General features: G+C 44.4%; 1 protein-coding gene across 1 annotated transcript in view; it reads left to right on the top strand.

Annotated features, from left to right (window-relative positions):
* LOC136691831 (heparan sulfate glucosamine 3-O-sulfotransferase 3B1-like) overlaps nucleotides 1-27,298 on the top strand; it is a 28,043-nt gene extending 745 nt beyond the window's left edge. Inside the window, exons 1-2 of the mRNA XM_066664674.1 lie at nucleotides 1-23; nucleotides 24,118-27,298. The exon at nucleotides 1-23 is cut by the window's left edge and continues 745 nt beyond it. Coding sequence (XP_066520771.1) covers nucleotides 1-23; nucleotides 24,118-24,736 — 642 coding nt within the window. The 3' untranslated portion in view covers nucleotides 24,737-27,298. The remainder of the gene's footprint in view (nucleotides 24-24,117) is intronic.
* The last annotated feature ends 639 nt before the right edge of the window (nucleotides 27,299-27,937 follow it).

Below are 27,937 nucleotides of genomic sequence, written 5' to 3'. Positions count from 1 at the left end.
CACAACGGACTGCAGTGGTACAGGTACATTATCACCGTTATTAATGTTGTTATTAACGTTAGAACAGGACCGCAGCCGTGAATAACATTCTTATTAATATTAATGTAGTATTATTATTGTCATTTACACTAGTGTTAAATCTAGGAGTTGTTTATTATTATTATTATTATTATTATTATTATATTTATTTTTATTTATTTTAAACAACTTTTTATATTTGACCCCCCCCCCCAACACCACATCATTGAGCCGCTCCCAGCACTTTTCTAAACTTTTAAAATGAATATTAAGTGTTTATTATTTTTAAAACATTTGAATTGTTTTACTTCTTTATTATAAATATTAATTATGTAAATGTAACTAATTTAAATGTAAGAGTTTGTAACAAATGTCCACGCCGCTAAAATCAATCTAATATTAATAGCAGTTAATACTCTTTTAATTATTAATATCATTAGACCGCAGTCTGCAGTGTGTTCATTAATAACAGAGTTAATGTTATTAATATTAATATCCAAACAATTCAACCGGTGATTACACTTCGGGGTGACGTCATAAAGAAGTGTGAAGTGTTACAGCTCAGAAACTGAAATATGATTATTATTCGTTAATTGACATTATTATAATTTATTCGTAATTACGTTTAAATTTGATCGTATTTAATTTTACACGAATTAATTTTAATAAACTTCAGGACAGTGACCGGCTTAAAACCTGTTAATAACTTTATTTAATTATTCATTATTTATTTATTAATTCATTTGATTTAAGCCTCGCTTTCAACGAAATGTTTCTAAAATAAATTAAAATATTAATGAAAGTAATGAAGCGCTCAGTATTTTACGGAAAAAAGTGTAAAGTGAAATCCGCCATCGGCCGAAGTCACGAACTCAGCAGCAGTGTGTAATAAATGACTCGTAAATATATTATTATTATTATTATTATTATTATTATTATTATTATTAATGCCCAGGGTCCTACTGAAGTCCTGTGTGAAATATCAGCTTTGAACTAAGACGAGCTCCAGAAACACGCTCTAAAGTTTGTGCTGTAAGTTTTAAAGCCTTTGAAGGCGATAATTGTCGTCTGTTTCCCCGGTGTCCACTCAGAACCGGTCCAGAACCGGTCCAGTGGATCCTTCGCCGCTGAACTGTGACGGAGCCGAGATTAGTTTTAAACTTAAAACTTGATCAGAAAAAGCCTGGAGTGTGGTCTATAACCTGCTCGCCGCTCTGCCCTCTGTCGGCCACTCGGTGTCAGTGCAGCTTTAACTTCATTACACATTTCCAGCTGTGGTTTATCACGGGTTTGTGTGCAGTAGAGCTGCAGGAGGGAGCTGTGTGTTGACGGTGATTTCTTCTGAGCTGGTGCAGAGGTAGATGTGCTTTAAAAGAAGATGTGGGAGGGAGAGAGAGAGAGAGAGAGAGAGATAGAGAGAGAGAGAGAGAGAGAGGTGTGAGGGACAGTATTTGAAAGGTTTCCACTGCGCTGCTGTGTGATAAAGTAGTGATGAAATGTGATGCACGGTGTAGGCTTCCTATCTATCTATCTATCACATTGGACGTCAGGTGACCCGTTGTAATCTGCAGTGGTGTATATGGAGTTTACGGGACGTGTGCAGGTTGTTTTCTGAGCAGTGCGCTGTTCATCACTGTTAAGTGACCGGAGCAGGGGTCATTATTATAGAGAACGTAACCCACAGTTCAACTCTGTGCCGCTCAGAATTTCAGTCTCACACTCTGTACGAACGTCTCCCGTCACCTGCTCCTCTTCCACAGTGTAGTGGCTAATATCCTCTTCCACGGCCCGTAACCGAAGTGCAGACGGTTTTATGGTGTGTGTGAGAGGAGTGTGTTATCGGAACAAAGCGGCTCCACACAGCGACGCGGACCCGGGCCCACGCCCCGTCACAGAAGAAGAGAAAGGCCCGAAACACATGTCGTCTCCGGAGAGGGACGGTGCTGCTGGGTGGTGTTGTGAGTAACGAGGGCGGGGGGGTGTAGTGTGTCCCGTTTGGAGACGTAGGGACGTCAGGGTGGACTCCAGCGACGCGAGCAGGACGTCTGAAATGTGTTAATAATGTGTTAATGCGGGGGCGACGTTTAGAGCGGTGCACACTGCTCCGTTAGTCCTGAGCTGGTAAAGGCCGGATGTGTAAAGGTCCAGCTCTAGACGTTACTGTAACAGCACAGCTCCGTGATTGTGGATGTCGCAGTTTGTTTGGTCTTATGTCGTGTGAGAAATGTCATGACGACCAGCAGAAATACTCCAAAATAATACAGAATACAATCTCTGACGTACACTAAGGGTTAAGGGAGGTATTTGCGGCCTTGGGTAAAGTTGCTCCTATGCCTCCTGTCCCACAGTGTGGGGTGTGTGTGTGTGTGTGTGTGTGTGTGTGTGTGTGTGTGTTAAGGCCTCCGGGCTTCTTGCTGCCGCTGATCCACCCAAATCCTCTTCCCTCACCCTCCAGCTTTCCTTTTCTCTGTCTTTTCTTCTCTGTTCTCGTGCTGATGAATGACAATGCTAATTGCAGAGAGCGGCTTTGTGTTTGTGACAGCGCTGGGTGAAATGCGTTGGGTGAGATGTCTCCATTGAGAGTTAAACTTTAACCGGAGGTAGTTTCTTTTCTCGTTTTGTGGCAGTTCCGAGGTAAAGATGTAGACACTGTTGTGTTTGAGACCTGCTCTGGACTGGTCACTTGGGGGACGCATGGAGGATGGTGTCGACGGTGAAGGTGCAGTGAATAAATCTGAAGAAACCGAGCCGTCTCCAAAACGAAGTTATATTCCAGGAGAAACGTACATTTCTGAATAGTGTCAGTTCATAGCACTGTGGGACATTCAGAGACACGTAAAGTTAGTAACGGAGGGCAGTGTTAATGCTTTGAGGAGAGAGAGAGAGAGAAAGAGAGAGAGAGAAAGAGAGAGAGAGAGAGAGAGTGAGAGAGGAAGAGAGAGAGAGAGAGAGAGAGAGAGAGAGAGCATTGGCAGAAACAGAAGATTGTAATTTCCCAACACAGGAACCAAAGGCCTAGGACAAAGGTGGCCGTTTCTGGTCTCCGCTCTTTGTTGGTTTCGTTCGGAGAGTGAGGGAACCTCTGCGTGCTTCAGAAACGTCCACAGAAACTTTTACTGCTCTGACGTCTAGAGAAATGTTATTGAAATGATTTCTTTTAAACCATGGAGCAGTTTACGAGTCTCTGAGGTCGGAGGAGTTCGGGGTTTGTCTGGAGCTGCTGTTGTGTAGCGTGTGAGGTTAATTACAGATGAATACGTACAGAGGGAGTGACCCAGCGCTGTGGGCCGAAACGGACTGGGCATATTTATATTTTGCCTGTGTCTGAATGTGTTGTGTAGCGTGTGTTGTGTTTATAAGTGTGTGTGTGTGTGTGTGTGTGTGTGTGTGTGTGTGTTTGGTTAATTTCCAGTAACACAGCTCTTTCATTTTCTTTCTTTCTGTTGTATTTTTCTTTTGTGTCTATTTTCCTTTCTTTATAAAGTCTTTATAACTCCCTCATATCCTTTTAGACCCACAGAGCTGAGCTGGGCCTGGGTTCTGAGGGTTCTGAGGGTTATTTTTCTTAATGTGGACAGTGTTCGTGGTCCAGGTTTTGAATGGTTTTTATAAGTTACACTTTCTGTGATGTTTTAATAATGTTTAGCTTTGTTTATAACTGTTTATAAACGTGTATCACATCTACGAAGATTACACAGCTCCGGGGTCTCGGGTCCTGGGTTAGACCCCTGCCCCGGGTCACGGTCGGCGCGGGGCGTGGTGTGTTTTCCCTGTGAGAGTGTAGTGTTTTAGTGTGGGTTTCTTACAGCTGTTGAAGTCTAATCACAGCTTTTTGTCATAAAGAGAAGAATAAACAGACTGGTCCGGGACCCTCCTGAGTGTGTGTGTGTGTGTGTGTGTGTGTGTGTGAGCGCACTGATTCCATATGGCCCTGTTACAGAACACTCGTCCCTAATGAAGTGCTGTGTTTGGTCTCTGATACAAAGCAAGGAGTGAGGACAAGGAGTGTTTACAAAGTGGACGTCTCTAATAAAGCTGTTGTAGAAGGTGATGTGGGTGTTAGCCATGGACCGCGTCCACAGTCGCTCCGAGACCGGGGCCCTCCAGCTGTCGCCGAGTGGGAGAGAGTAAGAGAGGGAACGGTGGAAACTCTGGGAATGTCTGGAATTAGTTTGGACCTCTTTTGCTTCTCAGATAACGAAGATTTATTCATCCACTTTAAAGACTTTCTATGAGTAAAAAACAGAGAAATAAACACAACAGCTTTTCTCTGAATCTTTGCACTTTTTACTTCATTTTAAAGAGTGGCTATTGACTGAATATTGAAATGTTTATTTCAGAAAAGATCATCATTTCATTGGAGCATGTGAACGTAGGCGGTGGTCACGTGACCAGAGCCACTCCCTTCAAACTTGTCTTTAGACAAAGATTACATGTTTTTTTTTATTAAAACAAGGACGGCAGTGAAACGGGTTGAAGCTACAACTTTATAATTTAGTGGATATCTTCATTAATGAGTCTACTATTGATCTGTTGATTAATCTGCATTGCTACATTTAAATATGAAAAAATGCTCATAAGAGATTTAAACGTGAACAGCCCCCTGTTTTAATTTTTTTGTGACTCAATATTTACACTGACTTTGACATTTTCTGGAAAAGCCTTGAAGCCTGTGACCTGGGGTCGTCGGAGTAAAGTTCCTGTGCTCTGGGAAAACTGGGAATTACAGGAGTGAAACCAGCCTAAAGCACTGGATACAGTCCATTTATTTTCTCAGGAACAATCCCAAAATAAACAACATTATTGTAATTTTAAGAGCGTTTTATGCCACTGATGTTAAAATGACAATAGCACAATTCAACTACATCCCTTTCAAGATCAATTTACTTTGAACAAAAACATAGTTATTAATAACATTCAGACTTTGAAATCGGAATAAAAGATGTTTAAATTTCCTAAATAAAATAATAATAAAATAACAGAACGAAAACCAGAACCCAGAGCCGATCGAGGGATAAATGACCGATGATGTAAACAAACCAAACACAGTGGGAACACTGACGTCTGTAAAACTGTTTTATTTTATAACGTTTATGTTCTGTACGATACGTCCATAATGTAATTACTATGACAGGCCTAAAGGAGGGTTTTATCAGCTCTCAGCGCTGTGTATTCCGTGTGTGTGATGTGTGTGACTGTGTGTGTGACTGTGTGTGTGAAGGGAATCGTGGAGTAATGGTTAAAGCAGTGACTGGCTCTGCTTTCTGCTTTGTTCTTGTTTTGTGTTGTGGTCCGTTTGAGCCCCTTCAGGTCTGTGCTGACTTTAATGACCTGAGTGGCTGAGATCACCTCTCTCGCCCAGGTTGAGTCCGCTCACGTGTGTGTGTGTGTGTGTGTGTGTGTGTGTGTGTGTGTGTGTGTGTGATATGCATATTGTGAACATTATCATGAACTGTGTAATGACTCCAAAATATCATTTGGTTTTAATATGATTTTTTATTTTATATTTTAAATCCAAATAAAGTACTAAACTGTGTGTGTGTGAGTAAGGGAGTGTGTGTGTGTGTGTGTGTGTGGAGACGAAGGCTCTGGAAGCTCGGCCGCTGTGGATGATGATGTACTGTTAAGGAATGCTGAAATCTACCGAAGAAGTTTCTGGAGACAAAACAGACCCGTTTAGCTTTGTTTTAGTGTCATTTTGAATCCAACTTCTTCTGAAGTTCTCCCCTCGCTGCGGTCTCTGCCTCTGCTTCTGGGAAAGGAAGACTCCTGATCAGACTGTTTAAGGTTTCTGTGAATGTTTGATTGCATTCTGCTGTGAGAAACTCTCCCTCTCTCCAAGCGTTCTTCAGAGGCTCCACAGACCAGCGCTGGAGGGCTTTATGCACCACCAGCCCACATTTGGCATTGAGTGTGGGGACCTAAGGCTCATGTGCAGCTGCTCTAGGGTACATACAGATCTGATGTGGGATCTGCTCTGGACGTTGAGTTGAGGGCTTCCAAAAGGAACCGTTGCTAGTGTTTCACGTCTGGAAAATGCTCAGGTTGTTGTGGGTCCGGTTCCACACTTTACTCCCCACACTCACCGCTGTCTGCCCTCGTCCCTCTGGGGCGCTGACTTCTTCCAGCTTCTTCAGATTATCATCAGCATCAGCTTTGACTCCAGCTTGTGATCAAAGGTCAGCTTTTTTTGCTCCGAGCGTTAAAAGGGACTCTGATATGGAAGAGTGTGTCTAGTGTGCACTCTCGAGTGTTCACTCTGAGTCCCTCCTGTGATTAGCACCGGTCTTAGCTGCTGCTGTCGGTTAGCGCCGGCCGACAAAAGGAATAAGCAGAGCATTGTCCTGCGAGGACGGGGGGTGGGCGTGGGGTTTTTGGGGGGTGTTTAGAGGCGTTTAAAGGGTTTTCTGGAGAAAATCCCATTCCGCTATCTGCCTCAGGAAACGTTTGAAAGTCTGTCACTTGAAAGTTCTTATCTATAGAGTGCCCCCTGCCCCTCGCCCAGAGGAGGACCCTCATCCGTGGCAGGGCCCGTTCTGGAAAGACGCCTGAGCTTTTATCCTGAACTCCGGGGACGCTGGGTCTCTGGGTAGTTGACCCGTACACACGGTCGCCACTAACCCCCTGCTTCTCCACTTCCTGGCTGTGTAAAGCAGGGGCCAGGCGGGCTACGTCACTCTGGAGCAGCTGGAGAAGGACAGGAGCTGCTACGTGGAAAAGCTGAGAGGGGTCTCGGGCCAGGTTTGGTCAGAGGCCAGTTAAGTAAAGACATGTAGCTGAGTCAGACGCTCGGGTAGAGCTCCAGGGGCTCGGGGTCTGTGTTTTTATCCGTGCATTGGGAATTTGGAGTGTTCTCCCTGTATCTTTGTGGGTTTCCTCCCCCGGCCCAAACACACACATTGATAAGTGGAATGTCAGTGGAATTGTCGATGGGTGTGAGGGACTGTGCAAGTATGATGTTGTCCACAAGTGTGAGCGAGTGTTACGTGACTGGGTGAGTGTGTTTGTGTGTGTGACTGGGTGAGTGTGTGATGCCCCGGTGGTGGACCTGCAGCTTGTCCTGGCTGTGTTTCTGCCTTGCGCCCTATGACTCTTGGTGGGTTCTGGACTCCCTGCAAACATGATCTCAATGAAGGGGTTACAGAAGATAAATGAATGAATGAATTAACAAACGGATCAAGCCATAGAGGGTTTACATAATAAGAGATTATGACTCATGAAGCCGGGTTTGGACTTTAACACACTGCTCTCTGCAGCAGGAGTTGAGATAAGGTTTGGGACTTGCTCACCCATGGCTCACTGGTACTAGTGATCTGTGGACGGTGATGGCTTGTCGTCACGCTCTCTTACCCACATGATAATGACTGAAGCCAGTGTGGACCCTCAGGGATTCTGATGTATTGATCAGCGTGGGCTGGGGAAGGTGGCGTGTGTTCGCCGGTCAAATGCTCTTTGGCCGAGGGTCAGCACCGGGTCCGTTGTGCAGCTTTGCCTCTGTAAGGACCATCTGTACAGCAGGGGAGGCCTGTCAGGAGCCCATCACATCTCCGCATAGTAATATTCAGGGGTTAAATTAATGCTGCATTACTCACGGTTTAATATGAAGATCCGTAATGAGAATTTGAGCTCGTTTGCTGGGGATCGTATTTATGCTCTTATCTCTCTGGAATATAAAGTGTGTATGAGACACAGAATCCATAAAAAAAGCACATATTTGCAGATTTATGCAGTCAGTTATAATGAGAATTCGGACTCATTTCTACATGATAATTAACGTCATATTTAACATCTTATCTCCACAGAATAGTAACTGCACTGGACTAGAACCTAGCCTGGTGTGTGTGTGTGTGTGTGTCATACATTTCTATAATAATATCATCTTTCTAATGAGTATTCTGACTCCATGTAATGGTTTAGCGTCGGTGGTCCTCTTCGTACCCGGTCTGAGAGTTAAATGGACTTCCTGCCCCCAGCTGGAGCTGAACCCTGACCACTGAGCCATTCAGCGATCAGCAGGTCGACATCCTCCATTCAAAAGCTGGCTTGGCCTTCGCTGGCCTCATTCAAAGCCCTGCCTCCTGACCATGCTTTAGTGTTGGCTAAACTGCTCAGCACCTTCCTGACCAATGGATTATTCTCCTTTTGTCCAGGACCTCAGCCCCATCTCCGCCCCTCTCCTCCCCCTCCCGCAGCCCATCCCCAACACCTCCTTTATCAACAGCTACTCTTCGCTTTAGTCTCCGCTAGTGCTTTCTCTCTCTTTCTCTCCATCTCCTCCCACTATCTCCTTGTTCCCTGTGCCTTTCTTTCCCACACACACACACACACACACACACACACACACACACACACACACACACACACACATTCAGACCTAACACCCACTGCGAGGAGTCAGTTCAGAAACAGACGCTTTCTCACTGCTTCCGTAGAAACACTACATTCAAGGCCAGGAAAGTTTGGACACAGAGGATTGAATAGAAATGATCTGTGGTGTGGAATAACAGAGCTTTCATTTCAAGACGGAAAGAGACAAACTATACCTTTTATAACGAGAAAGAACTGATTAAATGTAAATAGTGGAGCTGAGTTTGATCACTTCGTATCATTCTTTATTACAGTGTGTGTGTATTTACAGAAACACAGCACTCACTGGTGTAAGAGAAAACCTCGAGTCATGAAGCTGTAAAAATACAGCTGTAAGAAAAATGGCCTCATGTATGTGCCTTGAATTGTGGGAGGGGTTTGTGCTGCTGAGATACGTTTGTTTGTCCATCGTTCATTTACTTGTTTGTTTGTTTATTCATTCATCTTCTGCAAGATTTGTACAATTCCTCACATTCACCCAGTCACTCACTCACTCACTCACTCACTCACTCACTCACACGTGTACAATTCCTCACACTCACCCAGTAACTCACTCCCTCCTCACTCACTCACTCACTCACTCACACGTGTACATTTCCTCACACTCACTCACTCACTCACATGTGTACAATTCCTCACACTCACCCAGTCACTCACTCACTCACTCACACGTGTACAATTCCTCACACTCACCCAGTCACTCACTCACTCACTCACACGTGTACAATTCCTCACACTCACCCAGTCACTCACTCACTCACTCACACGTGTACAATTCCTCACACTCACCCAGTAACTCACTCCCTCCTCACTCACTCACTCACTCACACATGTACAATTCCTCACATTCACCCAGTCACTCACTCACTGTGGCCAACATGTGCCTCATGATCCTGTTCCCCTATCACAGCCAGGGCGATTTCCCTGTGAGTGTGTGTCCCAGCGAATGGCCACTTGCTGTTTTGATCAGGAGAGAGTGAAAGAGCCCCCCACCCCCCTCCACCCCCCTGTCTAAGCTGGCATGGCCTTAGCTCAGGGGTGGGCAGAGCAGGGATAGACTCGGGGGCTGGAAAAAGGGGCTTTCAGCCTCCAAATTACTGCGGGCTAATTGCGAAATGGGGTGGCCTGTGGAGAGCAGGATCCGTGGAGAGCCGCTGCGCTGCTCAGCCTTTGAGGAGCTGCTGGCTCTTCCTCTGAGGGGGGGACTAGAAGATGGTCACCGCAGGCTTTTACCTCCTACTGGAGGAAGAGACAAAGCAGCACAGGACTGGACAGACTGTCTGTGTCCATTTCTCGTGTTTTGAAGCCCCCTGGTGATAAATGCTTTTCTGTACAACCAAGTCAGACACACACACACACACACAATGGACAAGGCAGAAACTAGAAATGTGACAGCATTTCCCTCTGCTCTTATTCATTCCTCCTGTGGCAGACTCTAGGGCAGTGTGTATGTGTTCACGCTGTTGAAGTGAAAGAAAGGACAGCCAGCTAGCGCCCCCTCCTTCCGTCTCCTGTCTTTGTCCAGAGCCCTGCAGAGAGGAGAGCGTGTCTCCTGCTGGTTCGGACTCTCTTGGCACTAGTCGGGATGGTGGATGGGTCCGTGTTGATTTCAGAGTGCTTTTTTATTTTATTTTATTTTATTTTTTGCCAGTGGATGCTCTCTAAACATGAGCTCAGAGGTGGATTGGTGGGGTCCCTTTATGTAAACACTCGGTCATTGGTTCATGAGGCTACATAACACCTACATGAACCTTTAATTATAACAGGAAACCCTACAGAGACCTCTGTAAAGGGTTAATCCGACCAGCGCCATTAGCTTTTTTAGCACAAACCCGACTGAGGCAGCCTTTGTGTCGATGGACACTCTTCGGCAGGTGCCTTTATAGATGTCAAAGGTGTGTTGATTCGAAAGGATAATGCAGTAAATATTAGGAGCAGAAATCAGCTTTAACGTGTTTATTGTGTAACGAATGATTCAAAACTCTATTGTTCTCCCTCTCTTCACTTTACTGTAGGTGTTGTGTAGTATTAAATATGACAACTCTCATTTTATTCGACAGAATCTAACCTAAAGATGCAGTAAATGGTGAGTGAGACGGGGTTTAGTCACTGCCTCCTTCAGTAAAAAGCGCTGCAGAAGCATGTGAAGTGTGTGTTGTGTTGTTGGGGATAATACTGTGTCCAAACGTCAGTGTGAGTTTGGCTTTAGACGATTTAAAGATGGTGATGTTCGATGTTGAATCATAAATTACATTTAGACATTGCACAAAAACAGTTTAAAACCTAATTGTAAACGTAATAAAATAAATGTTGCAAGAGATCAGCTGTGTGTCTGCTCTGGGACACCACAGATCCCTCACACATGTTAATTTATGTGTGTGTGTGTGTGTGTGTGTGTTTGAGAGAGAGAGAGAGAGAGAGAGAGAGAGAGAGAGAGAGAGAGAGAGAGAGAGAGAGAGAGAGAGAGAGAGAGAGAGAGTGTTATGGAAAGAGAAAGTGAAAAGAAAAGTGAAAAGGTAGAGAATTGGGGAGAAGAGGAGACCCCCTGAGGTTTCCATTAACCCCTGCAAGAAAAGAGCAGACAATTAAAGGAGAACACACACACACACACACACACACACACACACACTGTTTATGTGCTTGCAGGAGCACAGCATGAATGAAGCTCCAAGGCAACACGGCCTGTGTGTGTGTGTGTGTGTGTGTGCGTGCTTGTAGCCCAGGGCCTGTTACCCCCTTTGTGTCTCCACTCACTTTTTTCTTCTCCTTTCATGTCCGCGCCTCTTTCTTCTCCCCTCTTTCTCTTATCTAAAGCAGCAGAGTTTAGAGAGTCTATAAACACTGAGCCATTCCTGCACCTTTTGGAACCTGTCTTTTGAGACACAGGAGACAGGAGACAGGAAAGAGTTTGAACTGTGTTCCGTTTCCATAAAGTAAAGTTGAACTGTGGTGAAGTTGTGGCCACCACTTTGTGAAACCACCTCTTTCTCGTGTAGATCTTTTTAAGAACCAGTCACTAAGTGAACTTCTGTGCTGAATTAGCGCTGCTTTACTGAATTAAATCGGCTGCCTTTTGCTGTTTGGAAGTGCGCTGGAGTCGTAAGTGAACATCCAGAAGCACAATTACAGACATTAGTGACTTACTCTCTATTTGCAGCTTCTAGAAAATCCTGGCAGACGGAGGAAGACGAGCCAAGCCGTAGTTTTTGCTCTCGCTCATTTCTCAAACGTCTCTTCACGTTCACGTCGTGCGGTTTTTGCGAACAGCTTGTGTTGCTGGCGCGGATGAGGCGGATCCTGTTTCTTGAGGAACCGAGAGGCCTCTTGGAACCTGGACAGCGGAGAGAAAGAGGAAGAATGAGAGGAAAGAGAGGGAGGGAGAAGCAAAAACATTTGTCACTGAGCTTTCGATATTTTTGACGGATTCTCTGAAATAACAGGAGGCTTGAAATCCAACCCGCTCTTTTATTATATGTGCACTGGATCGGCTTTTATTGGCAGAAATGGTTAACAGTGCAGTGAACTCTCTCTCCTCTTGGCTGTAATTATCTTGTCTTTGACGATATCTCGGCTATCGGCCAAAAAAACAAAGCTGCGGGACGGAGGCGAGGACTGGAGGCTGCTGTCAGTCTTTCCGCGTGATGCAGAGCGGTTTAATCATCGCTGCTGTTGCAATTTCGCTAATTACAGGCTGGTAGAAGAGAACGTGTGGCTGGTGGAATTCATAAAGCGTGGGTTTAGAGCAGATCCAGCCGCTATGCGACGCTCGGCTCAGTGGTTCAGCTCCGGAAATCCCCCAGTGCTTAAAGCCACCTGTCTTCAAACACAGCTCACCTGGACAGGAATGTGCACAAAGCAAAACAGGATGCTTTTTATAACGTGTTTGTGCAGAGTAACGACTTCCATTTACTTATTACATACACTTAACCCTTTCACTGACTCCCCTGAGTGTTTTATTTGTATAATATCCCTCTTTCACTCAGTTCTTCAGTGAGGACCACCACATAGATATGATAGAGTCGGTGGGTCATTCTCAGCGCTGCAGTGACACTGACGTGGTGGTGGTGTGTTAGTGTGTGTTGTGCTGGTGTAGAGTGGATCAGACACAGCAGTGCTGCTGGAGTTTTTAAACCCTGTGTCCACTCTCTGTCCACTCTGTGAGACACTCCTCCCTCGTTGGTCCACCTTGTAGATGTAGAGTCAGAGACAGTAGCTCATCTGTCGCTGCACAGTGTGTGTCGCTCGTCCTCTAGTCCTTCATCAGTGACACAGGACGCTGTCGGCTGGATGTTTTTGGTCGGTGGACTCTTCTTTAAAAACTCCAGCAGCACTGCTGTGTCTGATCCACTCTACACCAGCACAACACACACTAACACACCACCACCACGTCAGTGTCACTGCAGCGCTGAGAATGATCCACCACCACATCGTACACCTGCACGGGTTCTGTGTAAACAGTGGAGCTGAAAGGATGGGCAAAGAGTGTAAAAACAGGGCTGGTTTTAATGTCATGGCTGATTGTGTGTGTTTGGGTGAAGAACCGCTCTGTGGATTTGTGTCCGGGCTTTGAAACTAGACTTTGAAGGTCTCTGAAGTCTTTGTGCTGTGTTTGTATGGTGTTTGAGCAGAGCTCCTCCCTCTCCGGGTCTCCGATAGAGGCCTGTACACTAGAGGCCCGCACCATTCCTCTATTGGAATGTGAATGGAGTCTGTTAACACCCTGCACAAACACTCGGGGCAAACAGGCTTATCAGTAAGCTGCGGATTACTCGCGCAGGACAAACGCTGGACCTCAAGCTTGATGACCGCTAAGAACCATGGGGCCAGATTAGCGTGAATGGCCATTATCTGCCGGGTCATTCTAGGAGGGTAATTAATGGGCAGAGACTGCGTACTGTAGCGGGTCAGGGCCGAGAAACTCGCTCGCTGAAAGTCAAGTGTGTGAGCTTTCGTTCCCATGTAAGGAAAAGCTGTTCAGAAAAGCCTGCATTTCCACACACCGTTGGCCAAGACTCGGGCACCAATGGCTCACTGTCAGTGTCACCGAGCCGAGATCGGGTTCTGCTTTCTTTCCCTCTGTTTACGCACGATGGTTATCTGAGGTTGCTTTTTAATTCCTCTGTGGGTGTAAGTTTATTTGAACTGTTCTACATCATTTAGACGTACAGCTGTGGCTCGTCTGGCACGAGCCGTCCTCGCAGCCCCACACTTCGCTACAGGCCAAAGGAATGGAAGCAAGAACTTTTTAACCACAAGAACCTGAGGAGCCCGGTACCAGGCCCAAAACCAGCCACAAAGAAAGCTGCTCATTTGTATCAGCTGCTTTCTGCAGCAATAAAATCATTGTATCAGATTGACAGAGTAGAACCAGAGGCTTTTATGTGTGTGTGTGTGTGTGTGGTTCTTTTTTAATCAGTGTGTAGAGCAGGGGATTACAATGAAAATGAAATGAGATCTACTATAAACTGTCCTTGCAGTAAAGGTCTAAATTCATAGGGTGGGGTCCCAGACAGAGAGTAAACCTAGTCCTGGACTCCACAGCATTTTGAACTGTGATTTTTTTCCATTGAAAGGAGGATAAAGTCTAGGACTAAGCTTAATCCCTGTCTGATAAAAGTCTAACAAGGTCTTATAGCTACGACTATTTCTTTGGACTAAATCCAACGATCATTCATAGAAACTTCCTGTTGATCATCATTTCTTTCGTCGTGCTCCTGTCCAGCTCCAGGCGATGTCTGCTGTTCAGACAACGTAAGGGTTTCTTAAGGACCTCGTGGAAGAAGAGGCTGCTTGTATAAAAGCCTTTGTTGTGCTAATAAACACATTACTGTACATTCTCCCTTGGAAATGTGTTTTCCCAAAGTTTTGCACGTTCCTCTCCCAAATCCTGGGACTGTGAATCCTATAGCTGTGTGAATCCTGTGCCAAAAGGAGAAAACACAAAGAGTCACTTTACCCTCCTCCACTCGTCATTTCTGCATCTTTTATTTAGAGCACATGGCAGGGTCCTGAGCGTGTCCAGTAATTCCACTCAGCTGGCACCGGGCTCGGGCTGAAACACGATGTGGCAGTTTGGACTCCAAAATGCGCCGGGCGGCTGTTTTATTTTAAAGAGTGTTCCTTTTTTTGGCTAGGTGTTGAATAGCAGCAAATAAACCTGAAGCAGCGTCTGGTGCAGATGCAGAGTTATTGAACTTGAGCGCTCGGTGATTTATGCGCGTCATTATGTACTTCTCGCGCTGACCGCTGCGGTTGCTAGAAAGTTTGTAAATGCATGCAAGTGCATGCAAGAGCTGGTGTGTGTGTATATGTGAGGGAGAAAGTGGCTGGAAATGTGGCTGGCAGAGTGCACCACAGCCCTGGGAGTCTGCGATCCTCTTTCAGATATCGTCTGTCACTATACACCCTTTTTCATTTTGAGTCTGTCTTTCTATATTCACTTCTGCAAGCTTTCCAAGAGCAGACAGACTTCTAAAGCCAAAGCCAGGCATCGGGCCCTCCGCGCTGAAGCTCCTGCTGTTAGACAAAACACACAGATTAAATAATACTCACCACTCCTCTGCTTCAACACCAAGCCACAACAGTCCGTCTCGGTTCGCCTCGACCGTTTGCTGTGAGTTTTTCCATAAGTGCTATTCTCATTGTTTTTCTTTGACTTGATGCAAAGCAGATAGCAGTGAGACCCAAACCCAGACCCAGAGTCCTCCCGTCTTAGATATTTGACCATTACCCTGCTCCAACACACTGACTTCAAGCCAAAAACAGCTAATCAACTTTAATCTTTATTGGTACCAGTACTGAAGACTTGAATCGGTCGGAAGGGTCACCGTTCTGATCACTAGTCTCACCAAGAGCTCACCTTTAAAATCTGCTGTGCTTTTAAACACTCTTTGATTAATATTTTAAACTTAAGACGGGTCTTTTCTGCTCACAGTTCTGCAGAGTTCTGGGTTCTGCTTTTTTAACCGGAGTCAATCGATCAGCTCTATGTTGCAAGGCTCGAAATGCAGAGTGTAAGAAGAGGAAAAACACAAACGTCTGCGGAGTTGTGGCCCAGATGCAGTCCAGTGACACCAACGACTGCTTAAAAGAAGCATATCATCCTCAAACTACACAAAAACATGTTTCTACAAAACAGGAGGCGATGGAAAGTAAACAGCTTGGTTTCACACAGAATAAACAGGTGCTATTTCAGGGCGGGTTTGTTACAGCGTTTCATCAAACTTCTTTATGGATTTTTGGACTGTCCAATTAAGAACTTTCTGCTGATATCAACAGATGTTAGTTGTGTCAGATTCGCTGTAATTAGAGCAATGATAATACTATTATTAATCGTTATTACTATTATTTTTATTATTAAACAAACAAACAAATCACCACATGTTCAGGACAGAGATTCTCTAGGAGATGACAGATTTACACCTGATCATTACACAGGGAGGTTCTGTCACACGTACGTCAGGTTTTAAAATGTCCCCGGAGACCCGAGTGTCCATCAGAAGAGAACGAGTCAATGTCAGATCCAGGACAGACGCCGGTCAGCACCTGTGATACTTCACATTCCTCTATTATTCATCCACACAGAACACACTCTCTCCTACAGAGGCTCTCTGACTCTGTCTGATCCAGATAGAGTGACTGAAGCTATCACACACACACACACACACACACACACACACACACACACCTGGGCCAAGGGAGGAAACCTATTACATGTCGTTATGTCAGGGTGAAGGTTATAAACCAAGGAGAGGTGAACAGACAGAGACCATCCACTCAATGAAACAAAAATGTGAAATCAGACTTGCACTGGCGCGTTGCTCTCGTTGCTGTCAGAACAAAAGCTATTATCTGCAAAATGGTATATTTACAAAAGAACGCAAAGCAATTCTTAATTTTTAATTGAACTTCATGGAATATTTGAGCTTTTCTATTGGAGCATGTATGTTGCAGTGCTAAAGGAAGCTGGGAATTCCTATGAGATTTAGTTTCCACAGCAACAATGTAGTAGCTACAGTGCATTATTTATATCAACTATGCTGCATAATTCATTATAATTTGTATTTTAAAAATGTATTAAAACAATGTAATAAAGGGTGCACATAAAGACAGACCCTCCACATTGTGTAGTAACTGGGCTGAGGTAGTGCAGGTTAAAAGGAGACGTCTGGTTTACCTCACTCAGGGAAGGAGTGTCAGGAGGCCCTAAGTGGCGACATGCTGCTGCCTCCATCCACTCCAGAAAGCTACATTAGCCCTCAGTTAATAAAATCAGAGATAAAATACACCTCATACGTAGAGTATTTACTAAACATACACACAACTGATAAAAACACTGAGAGAAAAGTACACTATTCTTATGTTCTCTTCTCCATAACACAGCTGTTTCAAATAGAAACCCCGAGTAAATAAAAAGCATGGAGTTGAAATGGCGAGTAAGAAAACAATGTTATTTTTTATTTACACACTCAGCTGTGGACGATTTCACACAGGCAGTGCACTTACAAACACATGTTGAAGGAAGAAACCCGGAAGAAACCCACACAGATACAGGGAGAACACCTCTCCCCATCGTGTTATCCAAAATAATTAGCTCGTATTCTAGAGTTTGTACACCATACCTCCTCAGTTCATTCCTGAAGTTCAAAGGACTGTAGTTTAAATGCTTCTGTACATTTGAGGAAATCACACCAATTGCAGCAGCATAGAATCATTCGCAGCTACAAAGCAGAGTGAGATGTTTGTGAAAGTCATTGAGCAGAGAGTAGCACTCGTGTCTTCTCTTGCTGTAATTAGATGAGCTTCAGTAAAGTGGCTTAAGAGACAAACACACAATTAATTGATAAAGCTCTTCCAGGGCTTTAAGCCTAAGTGAGTTGATTACTTGTCGACTTGCCTGCAGATTTGTTTTGGGGGGTCTGCTTTAATGAGACAGCTTTTTCATCTTATTAAACAAAGCTATGCTTCTTCTATCAGGCGAGGAGTGAATGGCATTTTTATCATTTGTTCCCCCCCTGTACTGGGACCTCCTTTGCCCTCAGTGGCTTGAATCCAGTGTCAAAGCGAGAGAAGGGAAGTGTTCCAGTGTGTCCTGCTTGGCCGGGTGAAGTGTCAATCAAGCTCTTTAGATCTTGGTGTCCCTGCTAGCCTGAGGGTTAAGGCACTGTAATCAATAGCCTGATTATTGGAGAGAGGCCAGAGTGTGGGAACCGGAGGGTAAGCATGCGGAGAACTCTATCTGGCTTTGGAAGTATCAGTCGCGGATACACACCCTATCATTTCTCTCACACACAGCAGCGTTGACAGGATGAATGGTTTTTCAGAGCACCTAAACACTCTGTGGTTCTGGACTTGGTCTCCTTGGCCTTCCAGTCCCTGGACATGTGTGTGCTAAACCCATTTGCTGTGATGTGAACGTCTTGAAGAAGGATAGCTGTTGAAGACGTAAGTTTTATCTTTCATACAAATCACTCGTCTACAACCAAAGTTTAGCACGGAATGAAAGCCATGGTGCTGGTCATGAGTGCTGAGCCAGAAGCTGGAGGAGATATCTGTCTCTTGAAAGCTCTGCATGAAATCAACCAGGCAGAAGGTCACTGTGGTAGAGCTGGGTCTCTTTTAAACAAAACAGCTTCATATCATCAAATCAAACAGGGCTTGATACGGGAAACAGAAGCAGAGACACGGGACATAACAGCCTTCTCAACCTCCCTGTGTCTCGTTCTCCAGCTTTATCTCCACTGCTCTGTCGGATGAAGCTCCGCAAACACAAACCTCTGGAGTGCTTTATTGCTGCATTTGAAGTTACCATCTGAAGAAGGGGAGCCTGGTTTCTGTCTTATCTCTGTTTCTGGCATCTCTTTCAACTTGGAAGGGCCCTTGACTGAGCGAGACACAGCCAAACTCACTACTGAAAAGAGCAATGCGCTAGAAAAGCTTTTGAGCAGTGATGAGAATAAGCATAAGCACGGACGTTTTGCCAGATTCGTGCCCCAGCTGTGTGATGATCTGTCCAGAACTGGGTTGTAATGGTCCTGGTGGAGGCTTAGGTGCACAACTTGGAGTGGTTTTGTTGGCTGATGTGTGTCGATGAGTTGAGGGTAGAAGTCTAATAAAATGTCTACGGCGGCAAGGCCTTGGCCCCCTCTCAGCTTTTATCTGCTTCAGGGGCAACCAGACCCAGGCTAGCCTCAGTGATTTATCATCAAATATGTTGTTAGAGGTATTGCTCAGATATTGAATCCATGTTGTTGGTGATGTCTCTGTCAATCACAGAGCTGAACAGTCTGGTGCTGGAAGTAAAAATCCCTTTGGTAATTTTAATATCATTTTTACATTTTATTAAGCCAAAGTAGACTGACCACAAGCAGCAGATAGTGAGGTGATGATATATGTTCCACTTAAAGCCATGAATCAGTTTGATTTCAACTAGAAAAAGTGCCATTTTATGGTACCACTGTAGAATAAGGTTTAATCAAGGTATAAAGGTTTAAAATATGTTTATTAATGTTATTAATTATGATGTGAATACATTAAAAGTCATTAATAATCAGATGTAACATATAGAAAGGGCAACAGTGACTGGATGTTTGCCAAATAGTGAACCCACATCCATTTACATTCTTAAACACTCAGCTCTCGCTAAATACTGACCTTATTTTATCCTCCATCAGTCAACATTATCCCTGTCTGCTTCAGCACCTTTGATAATGAGCTTAAGCATTTATCCACCGAGTAATGAATGAATGAATGACTTTTAAGGTTTACATCTTAATTAATTATAATTTAACAAACACATTTTTTTTAACTTTTCAGAAACTTTTATAAGTTTAGTCTTATTTTAAAGTGGTACCTATTGGATTCCACCAATCAGAGAGGATGATGTTGTCATGGAGATGTATGCTGCATTTAAGTCATGTTTGAAACTGAGAAATATGAAATGAAGTGAGTTTATTTTATGTCTATGGAGACAATTATTCTGAACCAGAGCATATATATATATATATATATATATATATATATATATATATATATATAATACTGTATATACCTAAACATGAGCGGACTGTGGCTGTAATTATGTTCCCAGTTGGGGGCAGGGTGCCTGGTGTATAATTATGATGAGGCATAGATTGATAGTTTAGAAACTGCATTTTGACAAAAGTTATGTGTGGAATTCAGATGAAGGCTGGACACCAAGGCAGAAACCATTCAGATAAGACACGATGCATTCTCTGACCTTGCCTCATCATTCGAGAGGGCTGCCCCCTCCTTTATCGGGCGAATCTTTCTTGAGCATGCCTATCCACTTTCTAATCCCGTGGTGAATAATTGATCGGAAGAGTATCTTAGCCTGGGCTCCTAGCAGTGTGTGCTGGCGGCCATGTGGAAGCCCTCCCCCCAGAGCCACTCCAGCCACACACTCCACTTCAGACTCAAGAGCTCTCCACTGCCTCTCTCTAGGTTTTTCTCCTCCTCAGCCAGGGCAGAAGTGCTCCACTCCAGCCTTTCCTCCTTTCCCACTTTCCCCTCTATTCCCTCTTTCCCCCGGTCCTGCGGTGGCCCCCATTCTCTCAGATCAGTCAAGGACAATGCGATGCTTGAAAGGAAAGAGTAGGGGTGAGAAGGAGAGGGCGTCGTGTCAAAGCGTAGCCTGTTTGCTGACAGAACGTCTAAAAAAGGAGCACCTCATAAATCAAAACGGGCGAGAATGGGCATTGTTCCTCTGAGAGCTCACCCACTTGTCCTCTTCAACTCTTCTTTCCTCTCTGCTCTCTTACTATTTCCATGCTTTCCTTCAGAACCGCAGAAAAAGGGGACAAGGGGACGGGTGGAGCCTTGTTGTTTTTTTTTCTTTCTTGTGCATTTCTGACCTTTATCTTGTCCTCACTACCTTCAGGCACTGGTCCTCTTTTTTTCGTCTTCCACAAACCAACACTGACCAAGTCCCTCATTGCAAGAGAAGTTAAACTTACTTTGACAGACCCTGCATTAGCCTCTGTGTTGGTGTATCCTAATTTGTGTCAATGAGGTTGAGCACCCATTTGTGTGAGCCACTTTGTGTTGTGGTGCCGGAAGTGGGGGTCATTTAGAAGTAAAGCAGCTAACGTTGGCAATATCTCTCCCTCGCCTCATTAACAAAGCCTCTGTAAACACAAACACAGCCAGCTGTTTCCCCTCTCCCCTGATAATTAGTAATTAATAGCGAGTGTGGCCCTCAAACCGCAAGCTTACGAGCTGAACGCAAGTCATGCAACAAGTTTATATTTCCTGCAGACTTCTGTGAGGGCTCTGTAAACAAACAAACCACTGTTACGCTTTAGGGAAGAAAAAAGGGCGTCTCATCCCCAATGCGAGACCACACTGTAACAACAGCCCAAGCCTGGGGTGCGATCTGACACGTAGTTGCGTAAGATAGCGCTAAGCTAATCTGTTTTCATTTTGCCAGGCGATTAATGAGGTTTCACCCATGTCTGTCTTCTCTCTCCCTCCTTTCTTCTTCAATTCTCTGTCAAGACAGCGGGAATCAAGCTGATATTATCATAATTGGATCAGTGGAGGCCTTTTTTAAAGAGGCAGTGTAGGCAAATCTGCCAACAGATTGCTATTAAACACATAGGATCGCCTCACGTCACTCTGCCTTTGGCTGTTGTCAACTGTTGGGATTTCTCTCACCTTGGGTTCATTAAGGACATTATTGCTTCAACAGTCTGTCTAATGGTGCTTTTCTATTGCATGATACTTACACTACTCTCTTCAACTCTATTCAGCTTTTTTATGCTTCTCCATTGGGCAGATTTGGTACTAGTACCACAGACCAAGTACATTTTAGCATCTGCTACCTCCAAGCAAGTTGTGTGGGGACTAAACTGACACCATTGTTGTGGTTTTCAAAGCCTGATCTTCCCGTTAGCAGCGGGATCTGGGACATCACCGGCTACAGTTCAGTGGGGAGCTGTGGTAGTGGAAACCTAACCAGGCGCCAGGGACCAAAACGCAGTAGAGTTGAGTAGTGCAGGTACCATGCTGTGGAAAAGCACCATTTATGATTTGGTTGGTCAAATGTTGGGTTCATTGAGGGCATTGTTCTTTGCTTTTTCTGATAGGCTATCTAAGAGGAAACTAGCTCTTATCCTGGAGAACAGAATTGACAGATCCACACCAGCACTACCATAGGTCGGGTAGTTTCTACTACTTGATTTAACTTTGTGTAACCAGGCAGATGCTCACTCCTCACAAGTTGTACAAATAGCTAGCCATTTACAAAGAGATTGCAGAGTGAGATAAATGCAATTGTGGGCTACTGAAGTGGGGAAAGTAGATACTGCTGGGGCATTGTTTGTGCCCTCTTGAAATGGAGTGTAGTGTTGCTTTCGCAGGGTGTAAACACGCAAAGCAGGATTACACCAGATGCTGACAGCTTTTTCCACAATGAGCTGGTAACTTAGCCTGGGCACTGACCACAGCGCAGATACCCCCGAGACAATAGGCCAACACGTCTTATCTGTGTGTGTGTGCTGATGCCCTGAGGGGGGGCTTTTTCTTGTCCTGTCGTTGTCTGAGTGAAATTGGCTTCTCATGCACCGACAATGAACACACCTTCAAAGGGAATTGGAGACTTCCTGGGTCTGACAAGTCTTTTTCAGCCCGACACAGTCACACATTTCCTGAGTGTGAGCCTGTGTTTGATAACAGTGACTCAGTATGATTGTGCAACCATGGGAATACTGCACTTTATGCTGTGTTTTCTGAGATGATACATGATTTGAATTAGCTGTGCTGTTTTGGTGCTTTTCCACTGCATGGGATCGCGTTTAGCTGGTTGCATTTCCAGTAGCACAGGTAGAGCCTGTGACATCACAAAGCCCAGTCTCTAATGGAAACTGCTTGCTTTAAAAAGTTGGGTGCTGTTTGCTCGTTGTGTATTTGGGTGTTGTTTTTTGGACTGAACATGGCTCTGCTCCACAGATCAGTTTCCCTTGTTGCATGTTCATCTTTCGCTGGAGATTTTCATCGGCCACAGACCGAAAGAGACTTTGGACCTATTAAAAACAGTCAGAAAAAACAGATGTGAAAGCTGCTGGAACTTTCGTGGTGATTGACAGGTTTAGTACCTACTCGTGTCAGTTGGAACCGTAACCGAGCAGGGACTGAAAAAGCTCCTGGTTCCAACCCACCATCCAATATTACCAGTTTGTACAGGAGTGTGTGTGACTGGGAGACTGTGTGAAACTGTCCACACATGTAAGTGTGAATGAGTAGGTGAGTGTGTGAAATTGTTCACAGGTATGAGAGCATGACTGACTGGGCGAGTGTGTGATGCCCTATCCGGGTTGTGTTCCTGCCTGGCACCCAGTGATACAGAGGCTCCAGACACTGCAGCCGTGAACAATACGAAGTGATTACAGAAGATGAATAAATGAATGAATGGTTTTCTCATTTCTCATTGTGGAATGGTATCCTTAATTTTATTTTGCTGTAAAGTGCTCACAGTGGTCCCCAAACGTATCTGGACATGTGTGCCATTCTTAACAAACAGGGTCTGACAAAAATGTCAAACAAACCAAGTGGCATGACCAGCCCAAAACCTTTTAAAATGACTTTAGTGTGTTTCAGATCCTGCTCAAAGATCTTCTATTCAAAGAGGTCCTTCATAGATGTTGACTGGTTGGCATTCAGAACACCGCTATGCACTTCTGAATTCATGATCCCATCAGTGAACATGAGCTCTCCGATAAAATTTAAGTAAAAAAACAGTCCCAGACTTTGAAGTTTCCACCTCTCTGCTTTTCAGTGTCCTTCGCAGAGTCTGGTTGGAATTCTACTTTGGCCATTAAACGTTTTAAGTGCCCAAATGCTTGGGGCCACTATGTGCTTTTTCTCTGCCCAGCAGAATAAAGTATACAATGTCTCAAATGAGTGGTGGGGGGCACACAGTAAACCAGTGAAATGTGCCCGTCACAGTCACTCTCTTATCACTCCTCTATAATATACTCTTCAGGATTTGGACCTGGATTCTGAAACTTGATTCTACTTGGCACTTACTCCATGTTCACTTTTCATTACAAAAAAAAAAAAGTTGTTCTCAAATACCCTTGATTATAGGGCCACATGTAACATATCCCTTTCACCCACAAACTGCCCCCAGCCTGTTAGCAGTGGAGTTCCTTCCTCGAATGAGGCGATCGACTTTCATCTGTAATGTGCGTGATTATGAAAGGGCACAGTTGGAGCATGGTGGGCTATGTGCGTCTCTGTGCTGGAAAGAGTGAATTAGCCTTTGCTCTGCTCTTAAGTGGTTAATGGTGTAAATAGCTCTGGCTGGATTTAGACAGAGTTGACCACACCAGGCCATCACACATTGCTGATCCAAATGGGCCATATGTCATTTCTATTTGTGTCTGTAAATACTAAATAATTTGAACACAGCAACTGTTCTTCAGCTTATGTGAAAATTTCACAATGAATGGACCAATAGAAATGCTCCAAAATTTCTTTTTACATTGGCTTCCATTGATATTTAAGAAGGTTTTTGCCTTTGTCCATAAAGTAATATAAATAAAGTAAATATTAAAATGTTTTGGAAGTATACCTTTTTCTGTGGATAGCCATGATAAGCACCCTTTAGATTGTGGACACGTGAACATTTAGAATTAGAATTTAAATTAAAATTAAAATTAATTTTGCTTTCTTTAGACCTCCATCATAATCGTCCTCTCTCTTCTCTCTCAGAGACCTGATGCCCAAGACCCTGGATGGTCAGATCACCATGGAGAAAACCCCCAGCTACTTTGTGACCCGTGAGGCCCCAGCCCGGATCTACGCTATGTCCCGGGACACCAAGCTGATCGTGGTGGTGAGGGACCCCGTCACTCGGGCCATCTCAGACTACACCCAGACTCTGTCTAAGAAGCCGGACATTCCCTCCTTTGAAAGCCTGACCTTCAAAAACAGGACTACGGGTCTGATCGATACCTCGTGGAGCGCCATCCAGATCGGCATCTACGCCAAGCACCTGGACAACTGGCTGCAGTACTTTCCCATGCGGCAGATTCTGTTCGTGAGCGGTGAGCGGCTCATCACAGACCCCGCCGGAGAACTGGGGCGCGTTCAAGACTTTCTGGGGCTCAAAAGGATCATCACGGACAAACACTTCTACTTCAACCAGACCAAGGGCTTCCCCTGCCTCAAGAAGGCGGAGGGCAGCAGTAAGCCTCACTGCCTCGGCAAAACCAAAGGGAGGACCCACCCAAACATTGACCCTGAGGTGGTGCAGAGGCTCAGAGACTTCTACAGGCCCTTCAACATGAAGTTCTACCAGATGACTGGACATAACTTTGGTTGGGATTGAATGGGAAGGGAAATACAAATGTTTAAAATTATTTTTGTTCCTCTCTGTATTTCTATTGGCAAGAAGACGTGATAATTGCTATATATATGTTAAATGTACAGAGATCTATTTTATAATAATTTATTTTTAATTTTTAAGCAATTAATTCACTAAGCTGCCTAACCTTGTTTGTACAGAGCATCTGGCCCACGATTCTCTTTTTCTTTTGTTTTCCGACATTCCACAGTTTGGTTTTGTTTTCTGTTTTTTTTTTTTCACCTGACTCATTTGAATAAATATGGTGCTTCCAAATGACAGAAATACAAAATGGATGGTTGAGACGAGGATGACGACAGCACTGTGTTACGGGTATAGAGCGTTCACAGACCAACAGATACTTAGAGTTCTTGTGAATTTTAGTTGAGGATGATCATTTTTTATTGGAGAGGTGTGTGGGCCATGTTGCACACTGGAGGCTGCCTCTGCGCTGAATGATCCAGGTCTTGGTCACCTGAATGGCATGATTTCTCCTTAGTGAAGCTTCCAGGCGGCCCAGCTGATCAGATGTCCACTTCACTCAATAGTGGGTGGATCAATAGGTCTAATTGCTACTCGTGGTGACATTTATGGTTAGAGCCTCCTGCCGACCTTTTAGTGGCAGCAGGGAATAATGAATGGGCATTTCATCGATGGCTGGATCGCATCATGGACAACAGTTAGGCAACATGTTGACATCATGCTAATGGTGTAATGCACGTGTGTAGATCGATTAGGTCTCTCCAGTCTTGTTGCATCTATGGATGAGCTGGATTGCAGCCAGGCTACTGATACATCTCAAGGGGCTTCTGGGGTCAAGTTAGATCTTGGCAAAAAGATATTCATGGGAGAGGATTGTGTTTATGGTAGAAAGCTTATGCCAGCAGAGTGGCCATGAGACAGCCTTTTGTTTTAAACTACAAGATGCAATAAGATGTGAAATTCAGTAGAGATCTTAGTCTCTCTGTTTAAAGAAGACCATACAGATACTTTTGTTCAAAGTGAACTGGGCCAGTCGCCACCTCCATTTCAAAAAAAGTGCAGACAACAGGTATATTTGTGCAGCAGCTGTCAGTCGAGCATTTTCAGCAGTGGACCACAGGTCCCATGAAGCACAGCATCTTCTGATTCATTCTATCAGATCATTTTCTGTTGTTCCTCAGCATCCATCTCAGTCTTCTTCTTGTTGCCAAATGATCTCATACGTGTACCTTTCAATATGATGCCTCAAAATGCTTCTGTCTTTGTTTGCGTTGCATTTTTTCGGGGAGATTATGTTTGTCTTTCTACTTGAATTCTTGATATGCAAGAGAGAGTAACAATCTGTAGCTCTCTTATCTGTTCTACATCTCACGGCCTCAGCGATGGCGGCCACCTCAAAGGCGAGATAAAAGACTCAGCTCGGTGCAGGCCTGGTCGATCTGTTACTGTAACACTGATCCAGGATCAGCTCCTAGCATCTCAATGTTGTGTTTTTTCTCAAACCCTAAACGTTAAGTTGAAAAAGGCACAGTATTGCGATGCGTTTGGTGGGCGTTGAAGGCAGGAGGATGACATTTGGTTTGAGATTGGCTTTGCAAATTGTACCTTAGTTTGTTGATTTGTAATATGTACCTTAAAATAAACAATGGGCATTGAGAGGCTGACCCTAGATCAGTGAAAGACAAATGACTATGGGGTGAGGGAAGAGTTGTGAATGTACCAGAGCCTGCATTCACGTCAAAGTCAAATGGAGAAGAAAGTGCTTGGGAGGGATGTGTAAGAGTCTCAAGGAAATGTTGTCTGCGATGGCTCACTGATTTGCTTTTTGATAATTTTGTGCCTCTTACCGGTCCTGTCTGCCGCTGAATCCCCCATCCTTTCATTTAGAGAGGAGATAATACTATGAATCAGCTGCAAGGACAAAGCCACGAACGTCTGTGCAATGCAGATGTTGGGAATGAGCAAGGGAGATGGGGAAATTCACAGCCATGTTTATCTGTTCAGAAAATCAGTCATTGCAAAAACAAACACTGATGAAATCTCCAACTTTGACCATAATGACGTCTCAGAAAATTCACAGCAGAGAGTCACTTCTACAGTGGTCAGAAACCAAAGTCTAGCATTGTGCACAAATGTTAGCTCTGGTCTCTTCCTCCGTCTCAGCAATGAAACTGGTTCCTCTTGCACCAGTTCCACAGAGAGAGCTCGAGTAGGAGACGTCTATTAGTCAGATATTCACTGTAAGAAAACTGTGAAAGACAAAAATAAAATCGGTTTAAAGTCAAGAGAATTGGGAGATGTTCAAAACCCCTTCTCATGGTCAGGCAGTCCATGCTGATGCATCTGTTTATGGTTGAGTTTTATTCAGCCTTATAGAGCTATTCAGATAGTGATGTTTGTCGTACCCCGCATATAACATAATAAATAGGCTAGCAAATCTGTATGTATGAACAAGACGTGAACAAGACATGTAAAGCAAGTATTTTTTGTGGTATCTATCAAAGAATGATTAAATTTACACCATGGGAGAGCAAAATGGAACAGATGTTTCTAGACAGTTAAATACTGAACATTCATATTTCTTTGTATGAAGAAATAAATAAAATATATATTTTACCAAACGTCTCTTGTCCTGTTGTTTCTCCACCTCCTGATTTCCTTGTGAAAAGAGAACAAACAGTAAAAGCATTTCTCACAGGGTTGTTCCATCTACAGTCCTAATTAGCCTTTTAAATGTACCACCCTGAGATCATTAGCTGCGCTTTTGTGCCAGAGTGTCCCCATGCTAATCATTTCTAGTAAACAGAATTAACATAACTGAACACTTTCTTGGTGGTAAAGCACGTCTGACATGACAGGACGCCTGTTTGCAGCCAAAACCTCTTCATTCGTGGGTGGTAGGGGACTCTGAGAGGCTTTGGTGGGTGTTACTAGCTGGTCTGAGATCAGTATTATGTCCACTGGCTCAAGGTTAAAGTTGGGCTTTGGCTATTTCAGTATGGACACAGGTAGCGAATGGACGTATGAGTTTGAGGCCTGTGGAAGGATGCGTTCCTGCAGCCCACCCACTCTCATCCTCCGCTCTAAAGAACCCCTGTGCGAGTCCCCGCTCCAGTCCACCTACATGTGGACTTGTTTACCGCTGGCCTTACCACTGCTGCTCCCAAACAGGGTAGGAGTTGTTCTTTTTCTGGCAGTTCGCTC

This window comes from Hoplias malabaricus, chromosome 3 (genome assembly GCF_029633855.1).
Source record: "Hoplias malabaricus isolate fHopMal1 chromosome 3, fHopMal1.hap1, whole genome shotgun sequence".
Taxonomy (NCBI): Eukaryota; Metazoa; Chordata; class Actinopteri; order Characiformes; family Erythrinidae; genus Hoplias; species Hoplias malabaricus.
This window is presented reverse-complemented; position numbering and strand designations above follow the sequence as displayed.